A 12,500-nucleotide genomic window follows, 5' to 3' on the forward strand; every position below is an offset into this window, starting at 1 on the left:
CGGCCTCTTGAGCGTCCTGGATACAACTCTCGAAGCTACGAACGGCAAAACTATAAAGGTATCTTGGATGGAAGGATTTTGAACCTGTAATAAGAGAGAACGTATGTCTGCATTTTGTATCTAAACTGGTGGTAACTATGAGTGTATGGTTTCATTTTAATGGTAAAAATGGTGCGGAGGTGACGTGGTAACTATGTATTGTAATGGAAAAAATATCGAAGCTCTCACAATAGGTGTTTTTTAGAGCAGATCGTGCTGTCAAATTTACTGTTCTCTGTTAAAAACACACATTGTGTTCTTGAAAACATGTTTGTCAACCGCAACAATTAATATCCTTTAAATACACATCATAAGTGATTAATTGTTCCCCAAACAAATTAAACCCTTGTTTTTTTTTGGGGGGGGGGGTAGGGGTTTCTGTCGAATGTGATTAAATGTACTTTTCAAATAAAAAAAACGAATAAATTGATGCAATGAATGCAGAGAGTAACAATAATGATAATAATAACTGGAGGCACTATGCTTTATAACTGCAAGCAGTTATGGCCGAGTACCTTCCACCCCGCCTCCCCCCTCCCCACCCCCCGCTTTGATTGGACACCTGACCAACAACGTCCTCTTTACCCAAATAAAACATTATTATTTTTTTCCTTCAAATCAATTCAACCACCAAGTCATGTGACCTATCAATTATTTGTCATCACCTGCCTCCTCCCACCCCACCCCTTCCTCCTCACACCCAAGTCCCGCTGGACACCCACCTCACCCCTTCCCCTTCCTCAGTTACCAAGTGTAACGGCTTGTGTTGTTTCACGTTTCATGTAGAAAGCGCGCCAAGTGGCTTAGGCACTCAAGCAAGCACGTACCTTCATTGGGCAGTGTATTTTCGAGTGCTGCCACAATCGATGAAAACAAAACATGCATTGCCTTGTTTGAGTTATAATCAAATTGTACATTTCTTTCCTCAAAACGGTAGCTTTATTTTATAATAGTAGACAGGTTGTTGAGTTTTCAATTGTGTGGTACACAAGGTTTGTATCAACTTATTGAGCGATGTGAAGTGAAAAATATGGCCGTGATTTCTGGGCGGCTGGAGGGAAAGGCGTGGCCTGGCTAAAAGGTGGAGCTTGTGGCGTTTGCCAAGACGAGGGAAAGCATGGTCTGCAGAATGGGCAGCGCTTATGACCAACCCACACAAACAGACACGAACAGCTCCATGCAGTATATAAGATATGATTTCTTGGCTATGATAAAATAATGAATTCTCTAAAACTGAATAACCATTCAATACCGGACTTTGTAGGTATGATCCACGACCCTTGCTGCATATATTTTATTTTACAATGACGTCATCAGTCACGTGGTTTGGCAGCCACATTGATTTCACAGAAAAGAAATTTAAAAAATTATATTTTGGAAACTGCTGTAGCAATTGATTTGAAACTTTACAGTTATGATCCACTCTCTTTGCTCCATGTTGTGTGATGTGATTCATATCAATACATTAAGCCGTTGTGGAGAAAACGGGTTTGAAAGTGTCGGTTTTCAATAGAACATGGCTGCCAAACCACGTGACATATGGCATTGAAAATTTGCACTCTGCCCATGATTGGGGGGGAGGATCACATGTGTGAAGTTTTGTTTTGATCGGATAAGGTTCATTTTTCTATCCAATATGGCTGCCACACCATGTGACCTATGATGTCATCATTTTCATATTGTATGTAGCAATGGTGGTAGATGATATTTGGTAAATTTTGCTTCGATCAGATAAGCGGTTCCAGAGTAAACATTTAATATTTTTCTTCAATCCAATATGGCCACCGAACCATGTGGCCTATCAATTATTCTTCATTACCCTAGTATCCCCAACTCATGTGGAGCATGTCTCAAGTTTCTCCTCAATCTGTCCAGCTGTTCTGGAGAAGAAGATTTTTGATGGTTTTTTAGTAAATCCAAGATGGCTGCCAGACCATGTGACCGATGACGTCATAGTTATCAAAATTTATTCAGTATATCTCGCCAATCATTTGTGTGCAGCTTCACTTAGATCGTTAAAGCGGTTCTGGAGAGAAATTTCCTTTTTTAAAAAAAAATAACCAATATGGCTGCCAAACCCCGTGACGAATGACATCATCATTTTTTTTTGTGTTCACATCTTTCCCCAGTTGAACCTCAGAAATTTTCATTCTGATGGGATGCAGCATTATACATGTAGAATTTTCACCGGGATACCACTTCACCGATGGCATCATGGTTAACACCACTTATACCCCCTTGTGGAGATCTTCACAATGAGCCATATTTAAATTTTTCCCAGTGAGCGGTTCCAGAGAAGAAGACGTCCAAAGTTTCTTCCGTTTTTCCAACATGGCTGCCACCCCACATGACCTATGACATCATAATTGTCATTTTAAAAAATTCTGCATGAGTAGTCGCACCTTTGGTTAAAATTTTGTGTCAATCGAACAATTCATTGAGAAAACACATGTTAAAGGAAATCGTCGAGCAAAAAAAAAATGGGACGTCTGATCAAAGCCCAAAATGGGACAAAGAATAATAACAAGCTAGAAGGGCACTCGGTAGAGCGCATACTTCCGCCACACAATGCCTGATCCATGAGAACATATCGGGCCCAATACATTTTTGAAATATCATGCTATACATCGTTTTTGGCCCTTTCAATGTTGAAGAATCACTTTAAAAATTATGTAATTCCCAGATCCAGATCCAGGTTCGGATCTTCACCAAAATCAAATCATTTCGTCCTTGCCACACACCTAACGTGTCCAAGTTTCGTTGGAATCCGTCCACAACTTTTTGAGATATCGTGCTATATATCATTTTTGTCCCAATCTCTCAATGGTGAAGAATCACTTTAAAAATTCCAGTAGTTGGGTCTGGATCCAGATCTTCACCAAAATCAAATCATTTCATCCTTGTCACACACCCAATGTGTCCAAGTTTCGTCGGAATCCATCCACAACTTTTTGAGATATCGTGCTATATATCATTTTTGGCCCTATCTCACAATGGTGAAGATGAGACATCTTGCACACAAACAAACAAGAAGAAGACATCATGTAGAGCACGATACTTGCAAAATCCACAAAACAAATTTGACCCAAAAAATAATTTGTGGTTGAATTAAATCACCAAATATGCAACTCCTCTTCAAATTTCAAGTGAATCGGATGAAAATTGAGGATTTCAGAACACCACCTTAGTTGTTGACCTTGGGACTATGTTGACCTTTTGGTCCATGTTGACACACACACACACACACACACACACACACACACACACACACACACACACACACACACACACACACACACACACACACACACACACGCATTTAAAGGCCATTTTCCCCGCTAAAGCAGGGGTTAGCCTTGTGGGCCCCATGAAAATCTTCTCCACTTTACCCTGTTTTCTGCATCTCCCCTTCTTAATCCCCTTGCCCACATTTCCTCTTCCACCACATTTAGCCAAGTTTTTCTCGGTCTTCCCCGTCCTCTACTTCCGACTACACTAATTTCCAACACTCCTCTCACCCAGTCACTTTCATCCTTCCTCAACACATGACCCAACCATCTCAACCTGTTTCTCTTCACAACCTCCATCACAGACTCTATTCCCATCATCTTCCGCAAGTCATCATTTGTCTTCCTCTCTCTCAACGATACTCCACACATCCACCGAACCATTCACATTTCCACCCTTTCCAGCCTTTGTTGCTGCTCCATGTTCAGTACCCATGTTCAGTACCCATGTCTCACTCCCATAAATCATCGTACTCCTCACACATGTAGCATAAACCTTTCCCTTCAGCTTCAACGACACTCCCCTCTTCATCAACACGCCACTCAGTTCCCGAAACTTCTTCCATGCACATCTCACTCTAGCAACCGTCGAAGAGTCTGATCCACCTTCTCCATTCAGCATGTCTCCGAGATAGCAAAATGTTTTCACCCCTTCCAGCTTCACACCATCTCCAAGATCCAACTCAACAATTCCTTCATCTGCTGCTCCCTCGATGCACACCTTACACTTGAATGTAGCTGCCACACTGGTTAATGACCCTCTCACCCCACTACATTTTCGATGAACCCATTCAGCACACATTGTACACTGAATGGAGTTCACTCCGACACCCTTCCTGCACACAGCACACGGCCACTTCCCAGTCCTTTCCACCTCACCACATGCTTTACCACTTGCCATCACCTTTGTCTTTCCGATATTCACCTTCAAATCTTTTTCCTCCATACATTCCTTCCACTTGTTCATCTTCTCCTTCAGTCCATCCATACTCTCTGCAATCAACACCAGATCATCTGCATACAGCAGCTCCCACGGTAAACCCTCCTTTACCCTCCGAGCCAGCACCTCCATCACAACTACAAATAGAAGTGAACTTGGTACCGACCCCTGGTGCACTCCTACCCTCACCTCAAACTCACCACTGTTCCCATCCTTCGTCCTTACAGCTGTGCGTGCTCTCTCGTACATGGCCATCACTACTCTGATCAACCATTCCTCCACTCCTAACTTCCTCAATGCCCATGTCATAACTTCACGTGGAACCCTATCAAATGCTTTCTCCAGATCAACAAACCCAAAAAACAACTTCTTCCTCTTCTCCATGTACTTCTCCTGCAACTGCCTTACAATAAAAATTGCATCTGTCGTTCCTCTTCCTGGCATAAATCCAAACTGCATTTCGTCAATCTTTACCTTCTTCCTTATCCTCTTCTCCAACACCCTTTCCAATACCTTCATTCCATGCTCCAATAACTTTATTGCTCAATAGGAGCCACAGTCCAGAGGGTCACCTTTCCCCTTGTACAGAGGGACGAGGGTACTCAGTTCCCAATCCACTCGAATGCGGCCTTCTTTCACCACCAGATTACAGATCTCTGTCATTCTCTTCACACCCCAACTTCCCGCTGCCTTCAACATATCTCCCACAACTCCTGTCGGCCCTCCTGCTTTTCTACTCTTCATTGCTCTTATAGCTTAAGCCTGGTGTTGGCTTAGTGGTTAGGGTGGCGGCTTGGGATCCCAGTGTCCTGAGTTCAAGCCCCGTTGGCTGCTGAATTAACACCAGGGGGTTGACTCAGCCTGTCATCCTTCCGAGGTCGGCAAAATGAGTGCCAGTGTACTGGTCCCGGTGTATGCCCCGGTTGGAATAGGTGTACCATATCCCTGTGTGTCGTAAGAGGCGACCAGGGTTGGCGTCAGGAAGGGCATCCGGTCATAAAACATTGCCTCACAAAAAGCCAAACCCCTGCACAGCAGGGAAAAACGGATAAAATTGCTCTTATAGCTTCCTCAACTTCCTTCTCAGTTATCTTCTCTGCTGGTCCTAAAACCGGGTTACTCTCGATGTTGCTATCCCATTCATTTTCTACATTCAACAGCCTTTCCATATATCTCTTCCATCTTCCTTTAATTCCATCTGAGTCCGCAACAATTTGTCCCACTTCATCCTTCAAGCAACTCACCCCGTCACATCAAATCTCTCTCGCTATCTGCTTTGCAATCCTGAATACCGCTCTCTTACCCTCCTCCGAATCCAAGCGTTCTCCGAACATTTTCCTATGGGCCTCCTGCGCATTTGCAACCTCTTTCTTTGCAGCCTTCTTGGCTACCTTATAACTTTCATGTGCTGCCTCTTCTTCCACCATATCCTTTGCCTTTTGTGCCATTCCTTGAACTTCTTCCTCTTCTCTTCTTCTTCTCTTTTGGTCCATGTTGACCTCAAAAATAATTCACTGGTTGGATTCAGTGTCCTGAAATATAAATCCTCTTCAAATTTCAAGTGAATCAGATGAAAATTGAGGATTTTAGAAATACCACCTTAGTTGTTGATCTTGGACCAGTGTTGACATTTTGACCTCAAAAACAATAGGCTTCTTCCTTTTAACAAACTCTACCATGTGGTGAAGTTTCGTGAAGATCAGTTTAAAATTGTGACCTGTAGGTGACGACAGACAGAATAACAAAATCGACCAACCAATATACTTGAAAAATCTTCGATTTTTGCAAGTCACAAACAGACAGAAAGAAAGGGGTGAAAACATAACCTCCTTCACCTTCGGTGGTGGAGGTAATAATCTGAACAGAAACAATAGGGTACCACAGCCTGTAAGGCTAATGATACCCTAATAATATAGCCTAAAAAGATAATACAGTGCATTAAATGTGAAAATTATCACTTAATACCTGAGCACTGCCGAAGCACAACACTCAACACAACGTGTACGTACAAATCTTTTTACAGCAATTGACAGGCACCAGCAGCAAATGGGGAAGGTCAACATGAGCAAATACAGCGCAATACAATGCAGTTCAATATGGTGCTACAAAAATGTCGTATGCATCATGGGAACATGAATGAATCCCTGTGTTCCGCTGTTCAGCTCACCGCCCACACATTGTTCCTTTTCGAGCATTTGACTATCCGATTCCCTGCGCACTCAGCCTGGTATTTTTGAAGATCCTCTTTACATAAAAACGTTATTAATTATACTTTTAAAAAGAATGGATAAATTTGATTAAATTGAACGTGCGTCGTGTCCGACAAAGGATAACGAGCTAGTTTGAGGGGTTTATGGTGAAGCTTGACGAGCACCGCTGTCTCATGTTGGAAACGAACCATGTGGAGAGAATGGTGGAAGGTTGTTGGAGCGAAACCCTTGTGAATTTTTGTATGAATGGTTGATTGATTCTCGAGGTTCAATTTCCTGCGTTAGTGCTCAGCACAGTATATTCAAAAAATTATCTGTTTGTATGAATGGATCGACCGTTTGAAAGACTGAAATATGGTTGTAAAGTATATCGTTCACTTGAATGAATACTCAGAAGCCAGGTGGGTGTTCTGAAACTGGATACTGCCTGTCTGCACAAACTCTTCCTTGAGGCGTCAGTCGGTTACAAAGGCCCTTTGGGAGATATTTTGGATTGCATTTGCAACCACATTGTATTGTTTTGGATTCAGTATACAGTCCACCGTATTTCATCAGTATTGGCAAAATCATTCCAATGAAACTTCTTGTTCTTTGCATGTGTTTGACCTTCATGTCATTCTGATTGTGTTGTGAATTTACTTTTTTACAGCACGATCGAAGTCTACATCAGTTGTTGCATCTGCTATAGAAATCGCATTTTGTCTTCGTCATTCCTGGCTCCAAAATAATGCATCTTTTGAATATCTCTCAAACTAATGCATTGCTTGTAAACCTGTTGTGGTTGTCCCTTATTAGGTCATCTCTATCGAGATTACCTAATAAAGCCGGACCAAATGTCCGTCCGTCTGTCCGTCCTTCCGTACGTCCGTACGTCTGTCTGTACGTCCGTCAACAATTTTTCTTTCCGATCTTGATGAAACTTAGTATCTGGGTAGAGGTCGATGAGTGTTGCACAACGATATAACTTTTGTCTGGGTTCAGGTCAAGGACGAGATCATGAGGTCACGTAAGTTATAAAAATCGCCATTTTCAAAAGCTATCTCGTCTGCCATTCCACTAGATATTCGGCAACTGTTTATTGATTATGATAGTAAAAAATATTATCTTGTATCTAACCGGACAGATGTTTGAATTTCCTTCCCGTTTGATCGTCACGTGATCTGGAAGATGGCCAAAAACGCCGATGCGATTCGCAAAGAAGGAAGGAGAAATGAAATATAAATATAAAACACATTTTTAGCCTTTTATATTTATACATTTTCCGCCAAAGGTGCAAAAGTTTCAAAACCCGAAATGTAAACGTCGGCATTTATTTTCAAAATATAATTTCGTGCGCGCGCGCCAAAATGCCGAGTCATCTTTAACCAAACTGCGTAGTAGAACTGCGCAGTAGTCCGGTCATGGTATCTGAGCAGTGGCCAGCGTGGTTCACATTGACTGTGGTTTCTGGGGCGAAGGTGATTGTTAAGAAGTATGTCGGCGGCATAAATTCGAGTGACTGTATTGGTGATTTAATCACGCAACATCTTGACAACGAATATTCTGGCCGAACGATTGCATCAATTCAGTGCATCAGCAGGGATGATTCGCAGGCTCCTCTCGATCGTGCCGATATCTAACATAATCACCGGCGGACATAGGGCTGCAGGCTGTGGGGCGAGGCCACGGATCCCAGATGAGGGGATAAGTGATATATTATGCTATATGCTTTGGGCTTTCTGATCAATATATCAATGAGTACATTCCATAATTAATGAATTAATAATTAATGAATCTGGCATACAAAATGTTTTTTCATACCTGACATGTTACTTTGTGCAGTGTCACGAAACTTCTGTGGAATTAATAATTAATTAATGAATTTGCTCGCTCTAACGATTTTTCAAACCTAAATACCTCTATAAATACTTGACCAATTTTCATTCTGAAAGTTTCATTATAATCAGTGAAGAATAATCTACAGGATTATCATAATCTCCGAAAGCTAAGCCTATTTTTTCGTTTTTTTTTCGACAACTGGAAGTGAAATGTCCCCAGAGAGTGGACGGACCGGAAAACCATGTATTGCACTTACTGGTGATTCTGATGTGTTAATCCGGATACTAAATGAACAATACATATTTATTAATTATGTCATTAGTAGTATTATCCTCGTGTATCTCTGTGAACTATTTCAATCTAAACGGTTAGTTTGGACTGTTTCGCGGTTACCTGAACTGAACATTGAGAACTTGTGGTATTATCGAGATGACCGTCACCCCCACACGGGGTAATTTTTCATTATTGCATTTTATGATTTAGAAGCCTGGTGTTGGCTTAGTGGTTAGGGTGGCGGCTTGGGATCCCAGTGTCCTGAGTTCAAGCCCCGTTGGCTGCTGAATTAACACCAGGGGGTTGACTCAGCCTGTCATCCTTCCGAGGTCGGCGAAATGAGTGCCAGTGTACTGGTCCCGGTGTATGCCCCGGTCAGAATAGGTGTACCATATCCCTGTGTGTCGTAAGAGGCGACCAGGGTTGGCGTCAGGAAGGGCATCCGGCCATAAAACATTGCCTCACAAAAAAAGCCAAACCCCTGCACAGCAGGGAAAAATGGCTGTAAAAACGGTCATTTTATTTTTTATTGCATTTTATGATTTACCTGATGGTTTTTTTATTAACTTTGTCCTGCTCTTTTCAACCCACCCTTTCATGTTGTATATTTTCATGAAGACCGTCGCTCATTCACTGAAGATCGCTTACCAGCTCCAGCTCCACCCCCACCACCAGAGAAAAAACCGGAGGTTAAGCATGTCGATGACATCTTGAAAGCCCCAGGAAGAGACAATCGGCCTGACAGGGTACGATATTGCTCTAACTTGTTAATGTATTGTTTGTGAAGATGTGGTGAAGAAGAGAGTTTGCTGTCAAATTGTATGCTGTAATTGCAAGTTTATCTCTCTTGGTTGTCACTTATTCTTTTCAGTCTTGTCAATGTTTGTGATGCTCCAAATTACAAGTTGGGTTTGCAAAGATGATGAAAGAGTCTATTGAATGGGCCTCCACTCCATGACATCACGGAATATGAAAGCATCGCTTGAATTGCATTGCGGGATAGCTTGAGGAAAACTGATCGGTTGGATGCCATTATTATTAGGTACTCAGGTGTGTTGAGTGTGACATTGAAATTCATTACAAAAAATTGGCTTGGATATGCTGAGGTTGAATTACTGTTCAACCCCCCCCCCCCCCCCCCGTGCTTGTTCGCCTCGAGGTAATCTGCATTCAAAAATTCATCGACTTTCTCACAAGGGATCACGTGAAAGATGGAAGTTCATTCGTAATGAAATCAGGAAAAACTCACAATGGATAAGTGTATGTAGTCTTCATTTTAAGTGTAGTCTGAAGACATATGATGTGAAGAAACCAAACATATTCCCACGGTCAGAAGAATAGCTGCAAATTATAAGAGGACAACAGTCCAGATGAACCTATTGGAGCAGAACAGGAACAGAACACATTAGGAAAATTTGTCCTTCCCAAGTCCAGAATGGAGGACGTGCCATTGGGAGAAATCTGGGTGGGAATGTTCATCGATTTGGTGAGGCCAAATTTCGCATGGTGACAGTTGAAAGCACCACATATAAGGAAAGAGAAAATTGGGATAGGTGGTTATAAAATGGTCCATGTTGGTGGAGAGGTCAGAGCGGAGTTTCTACATGCATTAAATCCTTGGAACCTCATCTGACATCAGATCATTGGTCTCATTGTCTTCATCCATTCGGATGAGTAAAATTGCTCCTTTCACATCACATTAGTCACAATTATATCTGCCATTGTGTCATTTGACTTTCTCCCAATCAAACTGACAAGGTGACATCGAAAACTGTTATGGCCTAGTTTTTGGAACCGATTCACAAAACCTACCACACAGATCTGAATGGAAAAGAAAAAAACTCACGATGAGGATGAAAATACGAGTGCAGGTGAGCCTTGATGAGACATACTAAGGCAATTGATAAAAGAAGAGAGAAAAGTAAATAAATTTTCGATTTGGAGCCTTTTTACCCCCCGCCACTGAAGGTGGACCGAGGTTGTTTTCACCCGTTTGGTTTTGTTTGTCTGTCTGTCTGGAGCAGATTATCTGAAAAAGTTGTGGACAGACGAGGATGAAACTTGGTTGACAGGTTGAGTGTGTGACAAGGAAGAATTGATTAGATTTTCGTGAAGATCGGATCGGGATGCGAGAATTTCAAAAGCGATTCTTCACAATTGAGAGATAGGCCCAAAAAAGATTTACAGCACGATATATCAAAACATGGACAGATTATGACAAAACTTGGTGGATGAGTTGCGAATATGAAGAGAACAAGCCAATTACATTTTGCTTCAGGTTAAGATGCATATCCGGCCTATTGGTGGGATACAAAACGTAAACTGTGCAGCCTGGCGGAGGTATGCGCTCTACCTAATGTCGTTCTCGTTTTTATCCGATGATGCACTGAATATGTCTGACAGGATGGTATCACACTTGCCTCCAAACTGATTGATCTGGGTTCAATTCTCAGCTCGACTGTAAAATGCCAGATTGATGCGTCACACGCAGGGTGTTGCATCACAAAGTATGCCGTCTCTTGAGTGATCGTTAGAGCTGGGTGTTTTGTCTGCTTGCTTTAATTGGTGAGCTGTTGGTGCACCACGAGAACGAGAGCACCATCAACAGAAACACATGCATCACATTTTGTCCTGTCTCTACAGATTGTGATAATAATGCGAGGTCTACCGGGCAGTGGCAAAACGCACGTGGCCAGGCTTATTCGGGTGAGTTTCATTATTTGTCATGCATATGGAAATGCCAGCCATTTTGTAAAGTATCTGTTTTTTTATTTTATTTTTTCCCTTTTTTAAATGGAACCTTTTCTAATTTTCTCTCAAGTGAAATTATTGGGAAATTTTACTTTTACTGGGACATTTTAAGGCTTCCTGAACTGGATGAGAATTGTATGAATTGTCGTGTTTGTTTTCACAAGTTCAGTGTCTGTTACAATTTTGTCCTGAATAAATACCGTATTACTTAATGTGTTGTTGACCTTTTTCCGTTTCTTGCATCAACTCTTCTCCTCATCTTCACTTTATAAGGGGTGAGGTGCAATGGCGCCAAGCGTCCGCTCTGCCTTGACCACTATACTCCTCCACTTTCCTCTGTCCTCAGTCAACTCTGTCTCCTCTCCAACCACCCCCACCTTACTGGTATCCCTCCTCATACAATCCTCCCAACTCAACCGCAGTCTCACTCTTTTTCTCCTACCTTGCTCTCTCAACCTATCCGCTATCCTTGCCATTCTCTCTTCCCTCATCTGCACCAAGTGCCCAGCCCGTCTCAGCTGGCATTTCACCAATCTCCTCGCTCAGTTCATCCATTCCCCTCCTATCCACCCTCTTCACTCCTGCAATCCTCCTGACCCAGTTGTTTTCGCAAACCCACAGCCTCTGTTTTCTTTCTGTCAGTGCCACCATTTCCAGACTAAACGGAGGCCGGTGTTGCACATGAAAACAGAAGCTTCCCTTTCAATTCCCTTGATATATTTTTGTCTGCCATTAATCCCTCCACCCTCCACCCTCCACGCATTCGCACCCACCTGAATTCTCCTCCGCACCTCTGCCTCCGACTTACCGTCCCCAGTCACTGTTCTCCCCAGATCCTCAAACCTATTTCCCTGTGTGATCGCCTTCCCCTCAAACCTGACATTTATTATTTTTTTTTCTGCTACCTGACCCACATCACCTTAGTCTTCTCCATACTCGTCCAGCCCGTGCTTCCCAAATGCCTCCTTCCACTCCCCCACTACATCCTGCATTTCCCACCGACTCTCCACCGCATCAGCCAGATCATCCGCATTAAACATCCTTCCCAGAATACCCCTCATGTTTACCATCCTGTTTACCAGCTCCATCACCATGATAAACATGAGTGGTCTGAGAGAGCTTCCCTGCATGAAACCGATGTTCACAATGAATTCCTCAGACATCCGAGGACCAACCAAAACT

General features: G+C 42.6%; 1 protein-coding gene across 2 annotated transcripts in view; it reads left to right on the forward strand.

The window, feature by feature from the left end:
* Positions 1-12,500, forward strand: part of LOC147029058 (uncharacterized) — a 108,158-nt gene that overhangs the window by 50,761 nt on the left and 44,897 nt on the right. For both annotated transcript variants that reach the window (XR_015057815.1, XM_085879985.1), the window contains exons 8-10: positions 1-58; positions 9,186-9,313; positions 11,211-11,273. The exon at positions 1-58 is cut by the window's left edge and continues 67 nt beyond it. Coding sequence is in view for 1 of the 2 variants with exons in the window: in XM_085879985.1 (XP_085736111.1) it covers positions 1-58; positions 9,186-9,313; positions 11,211-11,273 (249 nt within the window). In the remaining variant the exon portion in view is untranslated. The remainder of the gene's footprint in view (positions 59-9,185; positions 9,314-11,210; positions 11,274-12,500) is intronic.

Source organism: Eptatretus burgeri, chromosome 4 (assembly GCF_056783735.1).
Source record: "Eptatretus burgeri isolate ZD-2024b chromosome 4, Ebu_testis_v1, whole genome shotgun sequence".
NCBI classification, from domain to species: Eukaryota; Metazoa; Chordata; class Myxini; order Myxiniformes; family Myxinidae; genus Eptatretus; species Eptatretus burgeri.